General features: G+C 36.5%; 3 protein-coding genes across 4 annotated transcripts; all 3 read left to right on the top strand.

Annotated features, from left to right (window-relative positions):
- The first annotated feature begins 588 nt into the window (after positions 1-588).
- On the top strand, positions 589-1,038 carry LOC131009664 (uncharacterized). The gene has a single exon (XM_057937074.1). The coding sequence runs from the start codon at positions 589-591 to the stop codon at positions 1,036-1,038; it is 450 nt and encodes a 149-aa protein (XP_057793057.1).
- Positions 1,039-5,057: 4,019 nt separating this feature from the next.
- On the top strand, positions 5,058-13,081 carry LOC131011954 (oxysterol-binding protein-related protein 1C-like). 2 transcript variants are annotated; one of them, XM_057939852.1, is made up of 10 exons: positions 5,058-5,938; positions 6,356-6,712; positions 8,354-8,453; positions 8,963-9,405; positions 10,114-10,269; positions 10,521-10,688; positions 10,765-10,905; positions 11,539-11,766; positions 12,175-12,288; positions 12,701-13,081. In XM_057939852.1, the coding sequence occupies exons 1-10, from the start codon at positions 5,396-5,398 to the stop codon at positions 12,866-12,868; spliced, it is 2,418 nt and encodes an 805-aa protein (XP_057795835.1). In that variant the 5' UTR covers positions 5,058-5,395; the 3' UTR covers positions 12,869-13,081. The 2 variants fall into 2 exon arrangements, 1 of the variants encoding a protein (XP_057795835.1); XR_009097148.1 differs by having other exon boundaries at positions 5,079-5,938; positions 11,539-11,644; positions 12,701-12,736.
- A 1,701-nt stretch (positions 13,082-14,782) lies between these two features.
- LOC131011955 (multiple organellar RNA editing factor 1, mitochondrial-like) lies at positions 14,783-19,729 on the top strand. The gene is made up of 5 exons (XM_057939853.1): positions 14,783-15,226; positions 16,631-16,728; positions 16,806-16,871; positions 16,958-17,899; positions 19,440-19,729. The coding sequence occupies exons 1-4, from the start codon at positions 14,883-14,885 to the stop codon at positions 17,893-17,895; spliced, it is 1,446 nt and encodes a 481-aa protein (XP_057795836.1). The 5' UTR covers positions 14,783-14,882; the 3' UTR covers positions 17,896-17,899; positions 19,440-19,729.
- Positions 19,730-20,320: the final 591 nt, after the last annotated feature.

The raw sequence follows: 20,320 nt of genomic DNA, 5'->3' as shown, positions 1-20,320 counted from the left end.
AATGATCCAACCCAAATTTAGAAATAAAATTAGGGATTTAAAACTACTTTTTGGGTTGTCCCATCACTACTTTACACCTTTATCACAAATTTCTTAATTTTTGTGCCCAATTTTTTTGGGTCATTTGAAGCGGGATGGATGAAGTATTTATTTACCCAAAAATCACCCTGGTCCACACTCAATTCCAACACAACCACTCATTCTTATATGGTGGAACTATTTATCCACTAAATACACATCTATCAACTATTTTATTAATAATTCGTGTAAAACCCTATGTTATATACTCCCTCAGCCCCTCAAACATTTTTTTAATATATATATATATATATGTGTGTGTGTGTGTGGCACCTTCACAGGAATGACATTATTCACAGTAATATGGCACCTTCTAAGATTCACATTCTTAAGCAGGTGAAAGTTTTCATTATGGAGGTTGCTTCTAACTTCCATCTCAGCAACATGAATAACTCAGTCTCGGACCTTCTTATTTTGCGAAACTTGGTTGTCACCGGCAAGCCTTGACAGCCGCCTGCCCATGTTTTGGTCTCTTGGGGTCTCTCGCCTCCGAATTGGGTAAAGATTAATATGGATGGCTCGATTAGGGAATCTAGTATTATGCATGCAGACGTGGTTACGCGTAATGCTTTTAATGAGGTGGTGGGCTGCTATCATTTTTCTGGAGGTCATGGAGCTGCACTGGAGGCTGAGCTCTTCGCCATTATTATTGCTATGGAGACGGCGTATCAGATGGGTTGGTCTCACGTCTGGTTCGAGTCTGATTCTTCCTTTGTGGTGAGCGTGCTTCATTCTCGAGCTTCTAATGTACCGTGGCGGTTTAAGGCGCGATGGAAGCAAGCTCTTCTCTACGCTTCATCGTATACTTGCAAGATTTTCCATATCTTTCAAGAGGGTAATCGCGCGTTGGACTATATGGCCTCCACGCTCATTGAGGAAGGCTTTTGGTCTTATGTTATCCATGGTTTGCAGCCTATTGTTGAAGATGGCGTCCGGAAATCTTATGTGCGCATGGTGTAGTTGTTGGCCGTAGGTTGGTTGCCGGTGGTGGGTTGGGGACGTCGGAGGTTGGGTTTTTTCAAGGTTCTGGCGATAGGCCTTGGCCCTCTCTGGTTGGTCTCCGTTGGTTTTTTTATTCTTTAACGTTTGTTTTTTGGTGGTGTTTCTCCCTTGTTCGTTTGTTTTTTAGCCAGGTTTACTTATGGATGATAGTTAGGCCGGAACCTCTAAAGTTTTCCCACCTCCGCTCTCTTGTTTGCTTTCCCTGTTTATTAGACGAGTACTCTTTTTCCTTACTAAGGTTTTTTCCCCTGCGGGTTTTCTTTAGTAAGGTTTTAACGAGGCTCGACCCCTAGTTTGATACTTATTCTTTCAGGGGTTTAGGTGTTTATTTCCGTTTTCTTTTTATTAAAATCTCATTTCAGCATATATATATATATATATATATATATATATATATATATTGGTCCTTTATCAAAAAATCTTACTAACCTATTTTTGAAAATAATTCCACTAACAATTACCTTTACAATTTTCATTTTTTATGGGACCATTTTACATTTATTAAATGTACAATTAATTTTCACAAATTCTTCTGTGCACACCCGGGTGTACAATGTCATTTCGATAACATGATATTGTCATTTTATGTTAGTGTCATTTCGCGATATTGTTATTTATATAACATGATAGTGTCATTTGTAAAACAAAATAGTGTTAGTGTCATTTTAAGATAGTGTTAGTGTTAGTGTCATTTTGCACCCGAATGCACAGGAGACCACCTCATTAATTTTTATTAAAATCCGTGTTACATTCTTTGGGAAGATGTTTGAGAGACAGGAAAAATATTTTTTTAACTTGAAAAAATGGGAGTAGTAGAATTTGAATTTAAGACCCCGCTGTTATAATTTATCATTATATAATATGGTTAAAGATTCTTGCACCCTCGTATACGTATATATAAATGCTGACCAATGAAAATTATGCATGGATAATGATCAATGGCAGTGATGCAGAATATAAAAACTCTAAATCGGCTAGAGAGACGTCGAGCAGGTCTGCGAGACTCCAATTCCGAAGCAAAATTCAAAGTCGTATTTGGAGAAAAAGAGAGATAGCGAGAATAGCATACCCAAAGGAAAAGTTTTGATGAAAATCAAAAACCAAAATCTTATTTGATAGGCGCACAAATATTTCCTCGCCAACAAAATAAATCAAAATAGATATGCTGCATATGCATTTATACAAAGACGGACGCTATTAAACTAAATTAATGCAGCTTACCAATTAACGAATGAATGCAATATAGTACGATATTTAGTATTCAGAAGCCTCAATCCAGTCCCCAAGAGGACATCAAGCGGTGCGACCTCTTGTGTGTGAACAGTGAGGTCCCGGGTTCAAACTCCACTGCTCCCTCTCCCCAACTCCACTCTCCCTAAAAAAAAGAAGCCTCAATCCATATATCACGGTTTTTTTTTTACTTGGGAAGGAGGAGCGTAGAGTTTGAAGAAATGAATAATAATCAGTTACATAAGGAAATTTCCGAATATATATAATTGATTTTGAATCATCTTTATATATACAATTTATTGTAGTTTTTTTTTACTAAAAAAATACAATAAATTGTGAAATATAATTAATAATATATAGTAATATTTATTATTAGAAATAATTGAATTAAGAAGGCATAAAATGAAGTCTACTTCAAATAGTAAAACTGAGACACTAAAAGACTTTCATGACAAAATTTAAACTTTTCATGTCTTTGTGTGGACTGTGGTTCCAATTGAATGCGATTATTTTCCAAAATTTAGACTTCTAGAACAAATACAATGTATACAACTATTATTAAACAACCAACTTATTAACTATGAATAGGCAAATATTATAGGAAGATATTCAAATGAGAATTCTTAAAGAAAATAAAATAGAGCCTTTCAATTACTATTAAAATTTACGATGAATGTATGTAGGGATGTCAATCGGGCCAGCCCACTCGGTTTCGGGCCAGCCCATTCGATTTCGGGTTATTTTTGATTCGGGTTAGTCAGTTTTTTTATTTTTCGGGCTAAAATTTTTCCCTAACCCTAACCCACTCGATTTCGGGCTGTCCCGTTCGGGCCCGCAAGTTTTACAATTTTTTTATACTATATATATATATATATATATAATCATATTCTTTTAATAAAAATATGTCGTATTTTTTAAATCAAGACATTTCGCTTTATTTTAGATAAAAAAATTAGTGATTTTTTAACATAAGTTTACATAATATCTAACTTTAATTTAGTTTTGATAAAAATTGTATATAAATTTAATATAGAGTAAAATTTTGAAGTAGTCAAAATGAAGCATAAAACACAATTTATGGCCACACATTGAAAAAACACAAATTTTGGCCATTTTTATTGATTTGGACATTTTTACCCTTAATGAGGCGGACCGGGTAGGATCAGGCACGGGGGTCGCGTGCCGGGTCGAGTTAGGCACTTATGGCACTATTAGTGCCAACGGAAATCCAAAATAAAACCAAATAAAATAATCATTTTGGGCACTAATAGTGCCATAAGTGCCATACGTGCAGCACAAGTACAGAAACAACAACATCATTTAAACCCTAAATGGAACATCTAAACCCTAAATGGATAATCTAAACCTCAAATGGATAATCTAAACCCTAAATGAAATATCTAAACCCTAGGGGGAAGTGTGCACTTATGGCACTAATAGTGCCATAAGTGCCATACGTGCAGCACACAGATAAGATCAGATCTGCCATGGCTGAAATCGAAGGAGGCGGAGATCAGATCTGCCGATGGAGGAGGCGACGCAACGATCAGATCAGATCCACAGCCTCCGCCTCATCAGACCAGATCTGCCGCCGCCGCGCGCTGGAGAGAGAGAGAGGGAGATGAGAAAGAGAGAGGAGAGAGCGGCAGCCGCTGGAGAGAGAGAGAGGGAGGATCTCCTCCACCACCGCCGCGAGAGCTCCGACGAATTCTCCAAGCTCGACGTCGCTGCCGCGCAGCCGCTGGAGAGAGAGAGAGAGAGAGATATGAGAAAGAGAGAGAAGCCGCTGGAGCAGAGATAGGGAGATGAGAAAGAGAGAGGAGCCGCTAGAGAGAGAGAGGGAGATGAGAAAGAGAGAGGAGAGAGAGAGAAGGGTAGAATAGTCATGACATATAAAAAATGGCCAAAATTTATGTTTTTTCAAATGGTGGACAAAATTTGATGTTGTATGTTGAATAGGGTCATTCGGCCCTATTGTTTCTTTAATATAAATGACTATCTTTCTTTGACTTTTATATCGTATATGTTTGTTATTAACCGTCGAAAAAAATCAAAACATATTCTACAAGCATCAAAATGTTATTATTAAATTAAAAAGTAAAGTATTAAAGTTTAAAAATCAATTATTAAGAAGGTGTTCGGTTAATCGGGCCAACCCACTCGGTTTTCGGGCCAACCCTATCGGGCTCGGGTTATTTTCGGTTCGGGCCATTCGGGCTAATTTTTTTCGGGTTAAAAATTTTCAGTCCTAACCCACCTTTTCTATCGGTCTATTAGGGTCGACCCGTCGGTTTCGGGCTTTTTTGACATCCCTAAATGTATGTTTTGATAAATACATCACCTAAATTTCAGTCACAAAATAAATAAAAATTTCATTTGTTCTTGAATATATAAATCTATTCTAGCTAATAATCATATAACAAACACCGATGTCCCAAATCGATAGTGAGAATACAAACACTATATAAATTTATAATTTTACGAAAAATGCATTGTTTTCACATTTTGACGAAAATCACACACACCGATGTCCCAAATCGATAGCGATGAGCTCATAATAATATATACTAGCTAATAATCATATAACAAACATTTTTTTTTTTTTACTTGAGGAGTTGGGAAGGGTGAGCAGTGGAGTTTGAACTCGAAACCTCAATGTTCACGTATAGGAGATCGCACTACCTGGTGTCCCCAAGTACATATAACAACCATTTAACCAACTATGGTCGCACATTATAATACGCTCATATATTTTAGTATAGTAGTATTTGATTTGACGATGAAGAGATGAAAAACACACATAAAATCCAATTCCACGTTCCTCCAAATTTCTTCACTTCTAACAACAAAGACTGCTTCATCTCACCGGAAAACTCTCCGCGTAGCCCCTAACTTCTCTCCCCAAAATTCAATATCAATCTCTTACTTACACTTCTCCTCTCCTGTATCTCTCTCCACCTCAAAATTCGCTTAACAAAATTTAATTCATTTCATATTCTTTCTTTTCTTTTTTCTCTCCACCAACGATTTCACAAAAAAGGCGAAAATGCGTGGACAAATGATCCGGCCATCGGAGCTCTAAGTTATGCCGAATTCCGCAATGCATCCCTTTTGCTGCGTCTCATCAATGGCGATCACCAACTCCTCCATGCCGGCGGCCGTGCAGTCGTCGCCCGATCCGCTCGCTAGAATTCAGAATTTCGCGGCCATCTCGAGGGCGTCGTCGGCGCGTGACTCAGCCGCCGATCACGGTGGCGGCGCTGTGAGCCTCAGTAATTCCAATAGCAACCATCACAGTTACAATCACGGTCAGAGCCATGTTCATCCCAGCCGCGAATTGAAGATTAACGATATAGTGGGGGACGGGGTTTCGGGGATTTTGTACAAGTGGGTGAATTACGGGAGGGGATGGCGGCCGCGGTGGTTCGTGTTGCAAGACGGCGTGTTGAGTTACTACAAGATCCATGGCCCGGATAAGATTGTTGTTAATCAGGAGACGGAGAGAGGATCACGGGTGATTGGCGAGGAATCGATGCGGCGGGTGATGAGGCAGAATCATAATAATCGGAATGGGACCGCCGGTTCGCCGGCCAAGAGCCGGACGCCAGTTGGTGAAGTTCATCTTAAGGTTTTGATTATCTTTTTTTCTTCTTCTAATTGTATTTGATGATCAGCAATTTGATGTGCGGACTACGTTGTTTATTTCTGAATTTGGAAAATGAGTGAGGATGAATGATTCTTTGTGTATTTCGTGTTCCTGGTTGGTTTTCCACTGATTTGAGGGAGTTTTGGTTTTATTTTGTTCAGTCAGCTTGATATATTTTCGTTTTGCTTCATCTTGTTTCAGAGAGAAAGGATTGACCTCGTTTGCAACTGAACAGTCTTATAACATTATGTAATACTCAAGGATGCAGTGTGTTCATTGATTTGCATCATTTAATACTTACTGTTTTGGTGTTGGTTTAGGCAACATTTGCAGGATTTTATTTGCAATAATATTAAAGAATGTGTCTTAGGTCTTTTAAAATTGTATAGTTCTATTCAGGTCTCATCTATTCGAGAGAGCCGATCAGATGATAGGAGATTCTCTATTTTTACGGGTACAAAGAGGCTCCATCTAAGGGCTGAGAGCAGAGAGGATAAATTGGCATGGATGGAAGTATTGCAGACTATGAAGGACATGTTTCCAAGGATGTCCAACAGTGAGTTAATGGCTCCCGTGGACAACCTAGCTGTATCAACAGAAAAGCTGAGGCTGAGGTTGTTGGAAGAAGGGGTGAGCGAGGCTGCAATTCAGGACAGTGAGCAGATCATGAAGAATGAGTTTTCTTCACTGCAAAATCAGCTCATGCTCTTGAAACAGAAGCATTGGTTTCTCTTGGACACATTGCGGCAGTTAGAGGTACATGTTAAGATTAGTAGAAAATCTCTTACAAAATCATTTCGGAGTTATTCCTTAGCTTCTTCACAGAGTTATGCACATTAAAGTGCTGTACATTTAGATTTTTTAGTGGATGACTTGGTCTTTTGAGTGGCTGGTTTCTTCTTGTTGTAGACTAACCATATATACTCTAGATCTCTGAACTGAAATTGGTTCTTGAATGTCACTGTACTCATTATTACTATATTATTAATTATAAATAATATTAATGAGGTGCCTTCGAGGGTTATTTCTCCCTTTGCTCCATTTTGACCCTATACTACAGCAAGTTCTTATCAGGCTCTTTTTAATAATAATACTAAGAATATTATTATTATTTTTATTACTATTATTATTATTATTATTATTATTATTATTATTATTTATGCTTTACTCGTACCACTTGTTAGAATACTAAAATAGAGAGAGGGTGCATAGGATGTTGGATTTAGCTCTCCTCGTGGACAAGACATGGATTACCGTCTAACTACAGTTACTTGGATGTACCCTTGGGGTCCTTGGAATGGATGCTGTGGTGGATAAATTCATTTGTGGTTAAAATTGGTAGTGCCACTGGCACATATTTGATTATTCAAGGGCGCTTCTCGTTTGTAACCTATTAATGATAATTTCTGGTTTCATCCGAAATAAGTGGGTTTTATCATCACCCATCCTTTTTAAAACAAAATCTTATGCCTGAAAAGTTGTGAAGCCCCCCAAAAATGTTTTTATTAAAAAAAAAAAATTTGCTTTCAATGGAGTGCAGAAATTGATACTGACAGTCATCAATGGGTTGCTCAACGTCTACCACGATTAGCCCCCAGTTATCATTTGGCAGGTGTTGTCTTCTATTGCTCGGAAGAAGGAGATGCCTCATTGTTCTAATGTCTTTTTTCATTCGTTCCATTGTCAATGAAGTTGTTTGACTGATAATTGTTGTTTGTGAAGACTCCTTGATGCTGATATATTTTTTTTCTTTTGTCAACTTAATTTTCACTAATAAAAGCCTATTTCATAAAAGCGTAAACCCAATATGTATTGCATGTGTCGGGATTAGATTGCCTTTACTAATATGTTGAAGTTGAAGATGGGATTTTTAATTGTCTTTGAAGTAATATGAAATGGTAAGTTCTTCGTTGTTGTTCATCATATCAATAGAAACCACCTTTTATATGTTTGCCTGCACGGTAACTTGCACAGAGTTAGCTACTTTAGATTTTGATGATTGTTGATTGTGTGAGGTGCTCTTTGTATCGTTCCAAACCCATCTTGGATACTTCTAACTTCAAGCCCTTTACCTTTTTCTCTTGTAATCATATACTCAGTTACTAAGTTGTTCTGAGATGGGCTCATTCACTGTAGTTTTATTTTTGGCTTGTTTTCTCTAGTAGTATAGAATGTTTTATATACCTACTAACTCTTTTGTTACTATGTGTGTTTCAGGCATATAGTTTATTTTATGCAAATACCACTTTTTTGAATGTGTATAATCCTGTGTATTAAGTTGAAAATTGAAAAGTGTGCATTGTGACCATGCAGAACATAATATTGAGACTCATTATTATTTCTTAACTAATTGATTTTCTTTATCTTGTGGCTGAAACATTGTTCCTAAATGTGTAGACAGAAAAAGTGGATCTGGAGAATACAGTTGTCGATGAGAGTCAGAGACAGTTAAAAGAAGTTGGGGCATCCTCCAGATCAAGGCAAGATAAGTATAGTGGTATGCTTCCCCGTACATTCTAATTATCTTTGGCTTAATTAACAGCATAAAAGCCATATCATGATTTTCTCAAGTCTGAATTACTAAGACCATGTGAATGATATTTTATTTAAGCTCCCAAGTTTTCTGTTGACAATAGTTCTTTAGTTTTCATTTTCATATTGTCACCTGTTGTCAACCTTTTCCATCTTTTGAGGGGGGTGGGGGATCTCAATACAATTTGATCAATATGTTGGACTATATAATCCATTAATATACATATGGTTAATAATGCATATCTGATTTACAATTTTAGTGTTTTCAATTCATTAGTTTGTTGCAAATACTAGGAGTGGCAAAGTTTGATTGTCTAATGCTGGCATGCTGCAAAACTTTTCATTCTTTTTTCTTGGTAGACATGTTGGTTTTAAAAGTTTAGCTATAAAATTTTGAATAAATCTTGCATCTCTGGTTTACTGTTTTAAATAAACTGAGCCACTCCTCATTACCCTTCTGTATGCTTCTACCAGAAAGTGCCAGTGAGTCTGAATATGAGAATGAAAGAGTTGATGGAGCTGACGAAGACACAGATGAAGAAGATAATACTTTCTTTGACACCAGGGATTTTCTTTCTTCTAGCTCTTTTAAGAGTAATGGGTCTGACTTTAGGACATCATCATTTTCATCCGATGATGATCTTATTACTTTTGAATCTGAGGATGGTATTGATCCTGACATTAAATCTGCCGGAAGAAACTTTCCTCATGTTAAGCGTAGGAAAAAATTGCCCGATCCTGTTGAAAAGGAGAAAGGAGTGAGTTTATGGTCAATGATCAAAGACAACATCGGGAAAGATCTTACAAAAGTTTGTCTCCCTGTCTACTTCAATGAGCCTCTCTCTTCTCTGCAGAAATGTTTTGAAGATGTGGAATATTCATATCTTCTTGATCGAGCTTATGAATGGGGAAAGAAGGTAATGTTTTTATCAGGTTTATATGATTTTGTGTTGGTACTTTCTTTTTCTGATACACTGGCAGCACAATTGCATAAGACATGTTTTGTATATTACATCTCTCGTTACTTAGTACACATAATAGAAGGTCAGTACAGCATTTTCTCTGATACTATATTTCATTGTAATTGGTTTTCAATAGGTCTGGGTAATTGAGTGTTGAATTTGGTACCCTATAAGTTATCATGCTATGCATTTTCTAGACATCAGAGCAGCCGCCTAGTAATTACTGGAAAAAGATCACAGATAAACTAAATGACTTCATTGATTACTTGAGGTGGGGATTATGGAGTTAAAACAGTGGGAATACTTGTATGAAGGCAGAAGGCTGAAAGTGACATCTTATTTGTTCAACATAAAGTTTATATGCAACTTGTTTCATTCCTGGTAAATGTTTCTCATAATTGATTTGTTTTAGCTTTCTAGCTTTTTCATCCGACCACCTGGTGCTGTGATGCAGATTACCTATGTTATTCTGAGATCTGATCTTCTGTTGTTGATTTGAATCGCATTTCTATAAAATTCTTTGTTTTTGTCTTTTCACTGCTCATAACATATTAATCTAGTTTCTAGAATTTGATGTATCGTGGGTGCTCCTCTTGCAAGATGCTTCGAATTTGTCACCTCACCTTTTAGCAACTGACTTGTGATTTATTAATTTCTTTTTAGGGTAACAGCCTTATGAGGATTCTAAATGTAGCTGCATTTGCAGTATCTGGCTATGCTTCTACAGAAGGAAGAAATTGCAAACCCTTTAATCCATTGTTAGGAGAGACTTATGAAGCTGATTATCCAGATAAAGGCCTGCGATTTTTCTCGGAGAAGGTATCAGCTTGTTACGTGGAGCAAACTTTGTTTGGTTGCTAAGATAGTTTCATAGACTTTACTTTTAGAGAGATCTTTGACTGGCCACAATCTTGTAAAATTTATCTGAATTTTTTTATTACTGCACAATACCTCAAAACAAAGATTTACCACTTCTGATCCAAACAGAGCGATAAGTGAAAAGTGAATTTCTTCATACTTTTCTTTTACTTTCATGAGTAAGCAAGTGGTCGATTTTTCCTTTGGATCAGGTGAGTCATCACCCCACAATTGTAGCATGTCATTGCGAGGGCACAGGCTGGAGATTTTATGGTGATAGTAATCTGAAAAGCAAATTCTGGGGTCGGTCCATTCAGCTTGATCCAGTGGGCATTCTGACTATTGAATTTGATGATGGAGAAGTATTTCAATGGAGTAAGGTATCTCACGAATCATTGGTGAATTTTCTCTTCTCCAATTTTCTTTCATAGACAAATAAATACCTTTATTTGACAGGTAACAACTTCTATATATAATCTCATTTTGGGAAAACTATATTGTGACCACTATGGTACTATGCGGATACAAGGAAACCACGACTACTCTTGTAAGCTAAAATTCAAGGAGCAGTCCATCATAGACCGGAATCCTCATCAGGTGCTCTCTCATACCATTAATATCTTTTATACCCATCTAAAGTAGGTAACTTTGGTTTTTTCCTCTTTTTCTTGAGGCATGTGAAATTATGTTTTTATGTCTTACGGGAGTTTTCTCTTTTACAATAAGAAAGAAAAAGTGTCCTGCGAAATGAAAAAGTTAATATAAACAAGATGGAAATGTTTGATGATATAAATTTTGGTATCATATCTTTTTAATCCATGAATGACTAAAATGCAAAACATGGTTCTATTTACCATGCTAATGAAAATGAAAATGTCAACATTTATTCTGGTATAAACCATCTTAAATAATATCGTATAAATGGAAATTATATGGAAATGGACCATTATGTTTCATGGAATCGAAGGCTTGTACACATTTCGAATCAGGCTTATATATGTTGATGAAACTGAGTTATCTTAATTTTTTTGGTGCGTGTACAATTGTAAAATAACTAAACCCTGCAAACTGAATAGCGTCTCAGCATATTTCTGCAACAATATTTGGTGCTAGATGAAGATTCTCCTGATAACTTATCTTATATCTTGACAAGTTGATGCTTTCATGTAACTATGCTTCTGGAGTATTATTCTTAAGGATTTCTCCATAAAAGCAACTTTGAGAATGCAGGTGCAGGGAGTTGTCCAAGACAAGAGTGGAAAGACAATGGCAACTTTGTTTGGGAAATGGGATGAGAGCATGCACTATGTTGATGGAGATTGCTCCAAAGGAAAAGGTCATGAATCTCTATCTGAAGCTCGATTACTATGGAAACGCAGCAAGCCTCCGCAGTTCCCAACACGTTATAACTTGACTCGCTTTGCCATCACAATGAATGAGCTTACTCCAGGATTAATGGTGATTTTTTTGGAGACAAATTAATTTCCCTTTGTTACCTTTCTAAGCCAGTTTTATAGGGAATATTGCCAATTATATTTTGCAGCATGTTGCAGTCAAAAAAAATATTTTGCTGTGAAATAGTTCTGTTTGGTTGTATTAATATTTGAAGATAGGTCTCTTGTTAGACCGTCTCACAAACTTGATTCCATGAGGCGGATCCCATAGGAAGAAGTCAATAATGCTTCTATGAGTACATAATTTGACCCATTAGATCGTCCCCCACTAGTTTTTGTGAAGTTGTTCGGATCCTGCCTTGGTGCTTTTGGTCTTCAAAGTGTGCAATCCATATGCTGTGGTACACATATTGGGAATGTGTATATGTGTCGTTTTATGTTTCGTGACATTGGATTCAACACCTTTTTGCAGGAGAAGCTACCCCCAACAGATTCAAGATTGAGGCCTGATCAGAGGTGCTTGGAAAATGGGGAGTACGAGAAGGCGAATGTTGAAAAATTGCGGCTAGAGCAACGGCAACGGCAGGTAACTAGTTGATCTCGTGACTTCTGGGCTTACTCTCGAACTTGAAATTACACGCGTGCGCAAGTTTTTCACGAATATTGCAGACATTACCTGTTATAGCTGACAATATTCCTCAATACTTCTGCTCAAACATTTTAGTTGAGTAACAAGTGCCTATGCAAGTAAACATAATGTCCCTTCTGAGTGCTTGCCTGTTTCACAGTCTTGATCCAAATTGTCTCGACCTTGATTTTGATTGTTGCCTATATTCTCTGCTATCGTTTAAATTCATGAACGCATTCTCCAAATACATCTTACATGAGATACGAGGGGGTGTTTACTTCGAGTGATAGATTAAATTGGCAATACATGAGATTAGTAAGCTCAAATTATTCAAGCCATTAAAGTATGTGGTGGATTTGATTGGAAACAGGCCAGGTCGATGCAAGAGAAAGGGTGGAAGCCACATTGGTTCGTGAAAGACAAAGGATCGGAGACATACCGTTACATTGGTGGATATTGGGAAGCTAGGGAACAGGGCAACTGGGAAACTTGCCATGATGTTTTTGGTAATAAACATTCTGATCATACTATAGACTGACTTAGAAAGAAATTGTTCTTGATTTGTTTTGTAAGTTGGTAGTTGTTAGGAAATATTGGAAAATCGGATGAGGATTGTCCGTACGAGTTGCAGATATATATAAGTGTGTGTATGTCCATAAAAACTGGAAATGTATTGGTAAAGATGAAGCAACGAAGTTGTTTCAACCGCAAAGACAAGACTTATTTACCTATTCATTTGGCTTATTCTTTAGTTGCTGGTATAATACTCATGATGAGGTGGTTGCCTCTCTCTCTCTCGTTCATGAATTTATCTCTTCTGTTTCCAGATGCATTACTTTAATTCTTTAAAATAGTTTAATGTGTTTTCAAGCGCTTTAATTTTTATTTTTTTTCGAGAAATAAAAAGGCGGGGTAACAAAAATTTATGCCTTTAATTATCTCTTCCCCCCCATTTTCTATAAAAGAGAAATTCACCATTTTCATTCATTCTTTTCACCTGAATGATGGATAATATTATCACACCAAAAATTGAGTGATAATGTGGCCGCTCTAACAATATTGTTAAATTGATTATGAGTAAATAAGTGAATAAGTTGACAATGAAGTGGAACTCAATTGATATGACGCCTTAATTTCAATCAATAGATGAGAGTTCGAGTTATCTAGGAGAGCAAATGATGAACTATTATTGATCATCTTTAAATAATAAAAGAAATAATAAATGTATAAGTTATAAGGATAAAATTGTTCAATTATGTGTAAAATAGTGTCCAAAAATAGAAAGTGCATGTATTTAAAGGACATGTCAAAAAAGAAATACTACTTAATTTTGTATATATATATTTTCAAATATCTACTATTTTATGGTGTTATTTGTGACCTTAAGAACCAATAAATAGTAGTAGTTGATTAAAATTAATATGTTATCCTTTTCGTTTAATCTTTATATAGTATGTATTTATATAAAAAACTAAAAGTTAAAATTTTATGATTAAATTACGGGTTCAATACTAGTAAACTAAAATACTCAGCAGAATTACTCTAAATATATAGTACTTATTTTTTTTGTGATTGTTTCACTCTAAAATCTATATATTATATAAAAGAGCAGTTTAACGGCTATTTTTTTCCGCCATATTTTAAAATTATAGTTATTTTTTTTAATTTCAGTTATTAAAATATATATCCACTAACTTTGACTGGCAGTTTTTTAGTTTCCAATTCAAACTTTTGTTATTCTTTTCTTTTCTTTTCTTTTCTTTTATCTTATACATTTTCCTTTCTTTCTTTTTGAAAATTAGTAATATGAGTAATAATAAAATATTTAATATGCATATCAAATTAAAGACCATAAAATTAGCTTTAACTTGATATATAATAACGGTAAAATAGATTTAATAATAATAATAATAATAATAATAATAATAATAATAATAATAAAGACTATAATAATACTAATACTAATAATAATAATTAATGCTAATTTTATCAAATAATTTTTAATTGTTTAATAACTATAATTATCATTACACTTTATATAAAGTTGAAAATTTAATGTTTTCAAATTTGAGTTATTGGATTAATTGATGTTGATTATTTTGTTTTATTTTATTTTTAAAATATATTTAGTATTTGTTTATATTTTAATTTTTTTTAATATTTATATTTATTTATTTAAACATATGGTTTAATTTCGATATTCGCTGTGCATCGCACAGATGGACATACTAGTTGTTAAATAATCGAAAGTGAAATCTCGAAAACAAAACAAATGAATCAGCGTCAATTAAATTTGTAAGTTTAAAAGAGAAAAAGAAGAAAAAACGTAACAAAAAAATTGTAAGTTAATTCGTCTGATTTTTAATCATTTGTTTACTTTTCTTGGTCGGTTGCTAAGTTGAAATAATTCTAGTTACTAAATTAAAGATAGAAAAATAGAGTAAATTGAAGAGAGAAGAAAAAGAAAAGCAAAAGTGAAACAAGTTAAAAGGAAGTTCCCGAATCCTTAAACCCCCAAAAGCCCTAACCCCTCTCTCTGCTGCTCCGTAGCAATGGCCTTTCACCCTCTTCGCCTCCGCCGCGCTCTTTCCCTATCATATTCTCTGCTAGACCGCTCTTTCCATGGCTACAAACCCCAACCATTTTCCTTCTCTCCGATTCTTCCATCCGTCCCCGCGACTCCGCAGCTGATGCGGCGGCCCTTCACTTCTTCCACCACCCTATTCCGCAGGGCATTCAATCCGGAGACAGATGAAATCGGACCCGACACCATCCTCTTCGAAGGATGCGATTACAACCACTGGCTCATCACTGTCGATTTCCCCAAGGATTCCAATATTCCACGCGAACAGATGATCGATACCTATGTCAATATTGCTGCGCAAGTCTTCGGCAGGTAGGTCGATTCACCCCTATTTCTGTGATTTTCATCAGCTTGTGGCTAATTTAACTGCCTTGCACCGTTAGTGAATTGATGGGGTACAAGTCGAAATGCTAACTGGTTTCAGGTGCCGCTGTATCGTGCTTTCTGAACAGTGTATTTAATCATATTCGATAAAACTGCTGGGTTTGGAATGACTGATACTGATTGGTTTTCGATTTGTTGGAGATAATTGGAGACCTTGGCATTTAGTATGATGAATGATTTTTTTTTTTTTTGCTGTGGAATTACTGTTGCTATAATTTGGTCAAAATACAGTGACAATGCACAACTCGGTTCTCCTTCTGCTGAGGCAATAACTAAATGGGGCGGCACCCCATCAATACCTCAGTTTCACATGATGTTAGGGATATGCATCTGAGTGGAGTCCAGACCAAGTATCATATTACAAAATTAACCAAGTAAATCTCTTACATGAAAAAGGTTTAAAAACGTATCTTGATGTATGAACATCGCTCACCAAAATGAGCATCTTGGAAGCCGGGTACAATATGTATGGGATTCGCTAGCTAAATTCTCCAACTAATGATCGTGGCAATGATGCTCCAAGTAACCCCATACTCTTCAAATGATCGTATCATACTGGTTGCTTCAAACGAGGTTGCAATGCGAGTAATATTTTCTTCCTTGGCCCCATAGGTATCCCCATCTCCTTAAGATCTCTCTCAGTCATACGCTTCAAAGAATACATATATGTCCACTTCCTCGGCCTTAAAGGTAACAGTAAATTTTTCAAGACCCAATGTGCGCAAGAAGCTGTCAACTGTAACTTCATCATCCACTTTTTTGCATGAATTTCCCAGGTACAATATGATGAATGATTTGATGGCATTATCTATAGTTTCTACATTGTTATAGAAATTTGGTGGAACCTTAGAGGATTTACTTTTAACGTTAGGGATCAAGAGGAGAATTTTGAGACTTCAAGCCACATAGTATGCTTAAATGGAGAATATCAATGCGGTTATATTTTTGTCAGTGAGTTATTATGGTTTTCCTCTTCATTTATGTTCCTTGGTGTTTAGGAGGGTGTTCAGATTTAACTTGTTGAAGTATAAATGGCGTGTTTTTTTAATTGTTATTTTATTTTCTTATAAATGATATTCTGAGGCTAAGTATTATCTTTCTCTCTTGTTTTTTAAAATATGCATTATTTCTTAGTAACACTGACTCAATTGAGCCTATACGGACAAGCATTGTACTGATTTCTCTGCACTTGTACGATTATGATTACTATTACAACGATTGGCAGCAGTGGTTCATATTTTGATTGCATATGGGGCTGTGAGCGAAGCTTCTTTTGATCTAAGCATCAGAATGGTACATTGTCTAACTCTTCCTTCGATTGTTTTTCTTCAGTGTTGAAGAGGCAAAGAAGAAAATATATGCACTGAGTACAACAACATATCAAGGTTTTCAAGTTGAGTGTTCGGAGGAGACATCTGAAAAGTTTAAAAGTAAGTGTTGCTTTTGCAAAAACTACAGTACACAGTGGAGTTATTGGCCGGTGTAGACTAAAATTTTCTGTTGTTAGGTATTCCGCAAGTGGTCTTTGTATTGCCAGATTCCTACATTGATCCAGTAAATAAGGAATACGGAGGTTAGGCTTTATATCTGTTGCTGACTTTTGGATTGAACTATTGTTCTTAGTTCTTACCTATTTTAAGCATGGGTGATCATTTGTAGGAGACAAGTATGTCAATGGAGAGATTTTTGCAAGACCACCCCCAGTGCATTATGGGAGAAGAACCAACAGGGATAGGCATCCAAGAGAGCAAAATTATGGTCCGCCACCGCAGCAGAACTACGGGCCACCACTGCGGCAGAACTATGGGCAACCACCGCAGCAGAACTATGGGCAACCGCCGCAGCAGAACTATGGGCAACCGCCGAAGCAGAACTACGGGCCGCCACCGCAGCAGAACTATGGGCAACTGCCGCAACAGAAATACGGGCAACCACCACAGCAGAATCACGGGCCACCACAGGAGAACTACGGGCAACCACCACAGCAGAATCACGGGCCACCACAGCAGAACTACGGGCAACCACCACAGCAGAATTATGGGTCACCACCGCAGCAGAACTATGGGAAACCACCGCGACAGAACGTCAGGCAACCACCTCAGCAGAACTTTGGGCCACCACCCCAGCAGAACTATGGGTCACCACCCCAGCAAAGTTATGGGTCGCCACCATATCAGAACAATGTATCACCTCAGCAGCCGAACTACAAGCCACCACATCCGAGTTATGCACCACAGCCACATCACAGCTACGAAACTCCACCACAGCAGAGCTATATGCCGAACCCACGTGGAAGTTATGGAAACTCACCTAATTTACCACCTCATCCAAATAATAGTTCAGCAGGATCAGGTGAAAGAAGTGGTTATAATGTCGTAGAACAGGATCAAAGAAATGCAACGCATTCTTATCAGGGAAACTTCAATCGAGCAGAGCTTGAGACTGATTATGCACAGGAACAGGGAAGACATCTGAGCCATGCTCGACCTGGACAAAGGGGCTTTCCACAAGATGCTAATTACGGCTCTTCACAAGATGGAGCTTTTGGACAAGTATCTGGGGGTTATAGAAACTTTTCATCTTCCAGAAATAATTGACCATGTGAGTTTGTTTTATCCTTTTTTTATTGTTGTTGCCTTTTAAATCTGGCAGTCTCACTTGAAGGTTGATATATCTGTGTGTATTGAAGCCATAGTTATTAATCGTGCATCCCGGTGCGTCGCGCACTGATATCGCACCACATCGCGATATAGAGGTCAGTCACTGATCGCACGCGCTATTCGTGCTATTTTGTGATTGCGCATCGCGCTGATCGACGCTATTGAGAAATCTGTTGCATGGGCTAATAAATACTGCATGGGCTTGGCTTCAGGGCTTTTAATATTTATTATTTAGGGTTATTCAGAGAGTCTGATCGTCCATTACTACTCCAACAGTCCAACTTCATTTAGACTCTCCAATATCCAATATTTAATTAGGGTTTTAAGTTTTAAGTTATATACTTAATTACTTATAACTTAAGTCTGATCGGTCCAGACTCCAGAGTCTTCATTCAGAATCAGAGTCTTATTTTCTTTCGTTTCATTCTCTCTTCAGATTCAGAACCGTTCTGCAATCTGCACTTCTCCTGATCTTTCAGGCTCCTCTCATAGTTCTTCTTCCTCTCATATTCTATGGCAAGTTCAACTAGTGAAAAAGAAAAGGATATAGGATGGCTGCATGGAACTATGGTTGAACCAAATAATACAAAAATAGTTAGATGCAATTATTGCACTAAAGTCTTCAAAGGAGAGATCACAAGGCTGAAAGAGCATTTTTATGACTTTATCTTTTTATTAACTAGACATATTATGCATGTTTTTCTTATGATTATGATATATATTGTCTTTATATATTTCTGCGCGATATATTCAAATAGCGCGCGATGTGCGATAGCGCTAGGACAGGTTTGCGCGATTGTGCGCGATGCATGATTAATAACTATGATTGAAGCAGTTTGAGTTGGTATTTGTTGTCACATTTGTTGTCACTTTGTAATTGTTATATCTCTGTTTATTAGAAATTTTACCAATTTCTCATGTATTCTGTAGCATCTGTGATTAATCAGATAAAATTTTAGTCTCAAACTTCTGTTCACTTGACTAGGATTAATTGAAAGTACGCTGTAATCTGACTTTTTCCATGCTAGAACTATAAAAATAAACCATTCACTCTGGGCCTCTGGCACCATTGATTGGTTTCTATTCATAGTAATGTTCCTCAGCTGGACTATCAAATTATGTTTTTAAGGTGTGCATATCAAGGTCGAGCTATCAACAACCAGTATTTTCTGAGAACTGCCTTAATAAATCTATCATGCTTGTGCATAGAGAAGTTATGCATGCATTACTTGTTGCATGGAATGGATTCATACGTCAATAAACCTATTCGCTACCAGTCTACATGTGTTAACTTTCCACACCAACCATTTACTCAAGATTTATATTTGTTTTGTGTTTGCTCTCTATCATGGATGCTTCATCTTTTGTTTTACTTCACTATACGTATATATGTATTTTTGGTATTCAAAACTTGCAATGCATCATTGGCTGTCAGTTTAATAGACACGCATGGCTGAATATTTTGTTTCTGTAATGTATAGGATGTGTTTCATGTAGCAATGTGCACTAGAGGCTTTGGACAAGGATGATGGAAGCTTGTTATCTGGGGATATTTTGTAGTTTGGAGCATCTGCGAGGTAACTACTAAAGCATTGGTTGTACCCTATCGGTTTTAGACGATGAGAATAACCTTTGGACTTGTATTATGATGATGAGCCTTGCATACTTGTCTGGCTCGAATGTGTTCGAGCATGCCTATTTAAGTCACACTGACTGAACCAATCACTTCTCCCATGCAGTTTTATTTGTTAATAATTTGCATATTCTGATATGGCTGAAGAAGCATCTCTAGTGTTTCCTTTCCTCATCTATCCTATTTATTATTCATGGCTTTAGGAATGTCAATTTTGTTGATAATGCTTCAATTTTCTCCTTTTCCATTTGGCAATTTGGGAAATAGATATGAAATCAGAGGCAAGTTATTTTACACATTCCTTGTATTTTCATTTTGAAATTATGGTTTATGTGACATCTAATACACTATGGGGATGTATACTTTGAGTGATATGATTAATTGATCAAAATAATCCAAGCTAATCAAAATTATGGTTTATGTGACATCTAATACACAATGGGGATGTATATTTTGATGAATTGATTAATTTTGAACTTTTACCCTAGCATCCTTCAAATACTTGGTCCTATGTATAGATGATATTACTCCTTGAAATTTAACTTTAATATTGATTATGAAACTGAAGAAAGATATTGTCAGAAGATATGAAACATTGACCCGAAAAAAGATGAATTATCTTAGTCCACGTTTGGTTGGGTGTTTTTAAAGGTTGAAAATGGATTCGATTAATTGAATTTATTACTTGATGTTTGGTTTGGGTAATGAGTTAACCATTACCTTTACTTG

This window comes from Salvia miltiorrhiza, chromosome 2, assembly GCF_028751815.1.
Source record: "Salvia miltiorrhiza cultivar Shanhuang (shh) chromosome 2, IMPLAD_Smil_shh, whole genome shotgun sequence".
Taxonomy (NCBI): domain Eukaryota; kingdom Viridiplantae; phylum Streptophyta; class Magnoliopsida; order Lamiales; family Lamiaceae; genus Salvia; species Salvia miltiorrhiza.
This window is presented reverse-complemented; position numbering and strand designations above follow the sequence as displayed.

Coding starts and splice junctions, on each gene's coding strand:
- LOC131009664 (XM_057937074.1), top strand. CDS start 589: ATGGATGGCTCGATTAGGGAATCTAGTATTATGCATGCAGACGTGGTT.
- LOC131011954 (XM_057939852.1), top strand. CDS start 5,396: ATGCCGAATTCCGCAATGCATCCCTTTTGCTGCGTCTCATCAATGGCG. Junction 5,939..6,355: donor TTGGTGAAGTTCATCTTAAG/GTTTTGATTATC, acceptor AGTTCTATTCAG/GTCTCATCTATTCGAGAGAG. Junction 10,689..10,764: donor AAGTATTTCAATGGAGTAAG/GTATCTCACGAA, acceptor TTTATTTGACAG/GTAACAACTTCTATATATAA.
- LOC131011955 (XM_057939853.1), top strand. CDS start 14,883: ATGGCCTTTCACCCTCTTCGCCTCCGCCGCGCTCTTTCCCTATCATAT. Junction 16,729..16,805: donor GACATCTGAAAAGTTTAAAA/GTAAGTGTTGCT, acceptor TTCTGTTGTTAG/GTATTCCGCAAGTGGTCTTT. Junction 16,872..16,957: donor AGTAAATAAGGAATACGGAG/GTTAGGCTTTAT, acceptor GATCATTTGTAG/GAGACAAGTATGTCAATGGA.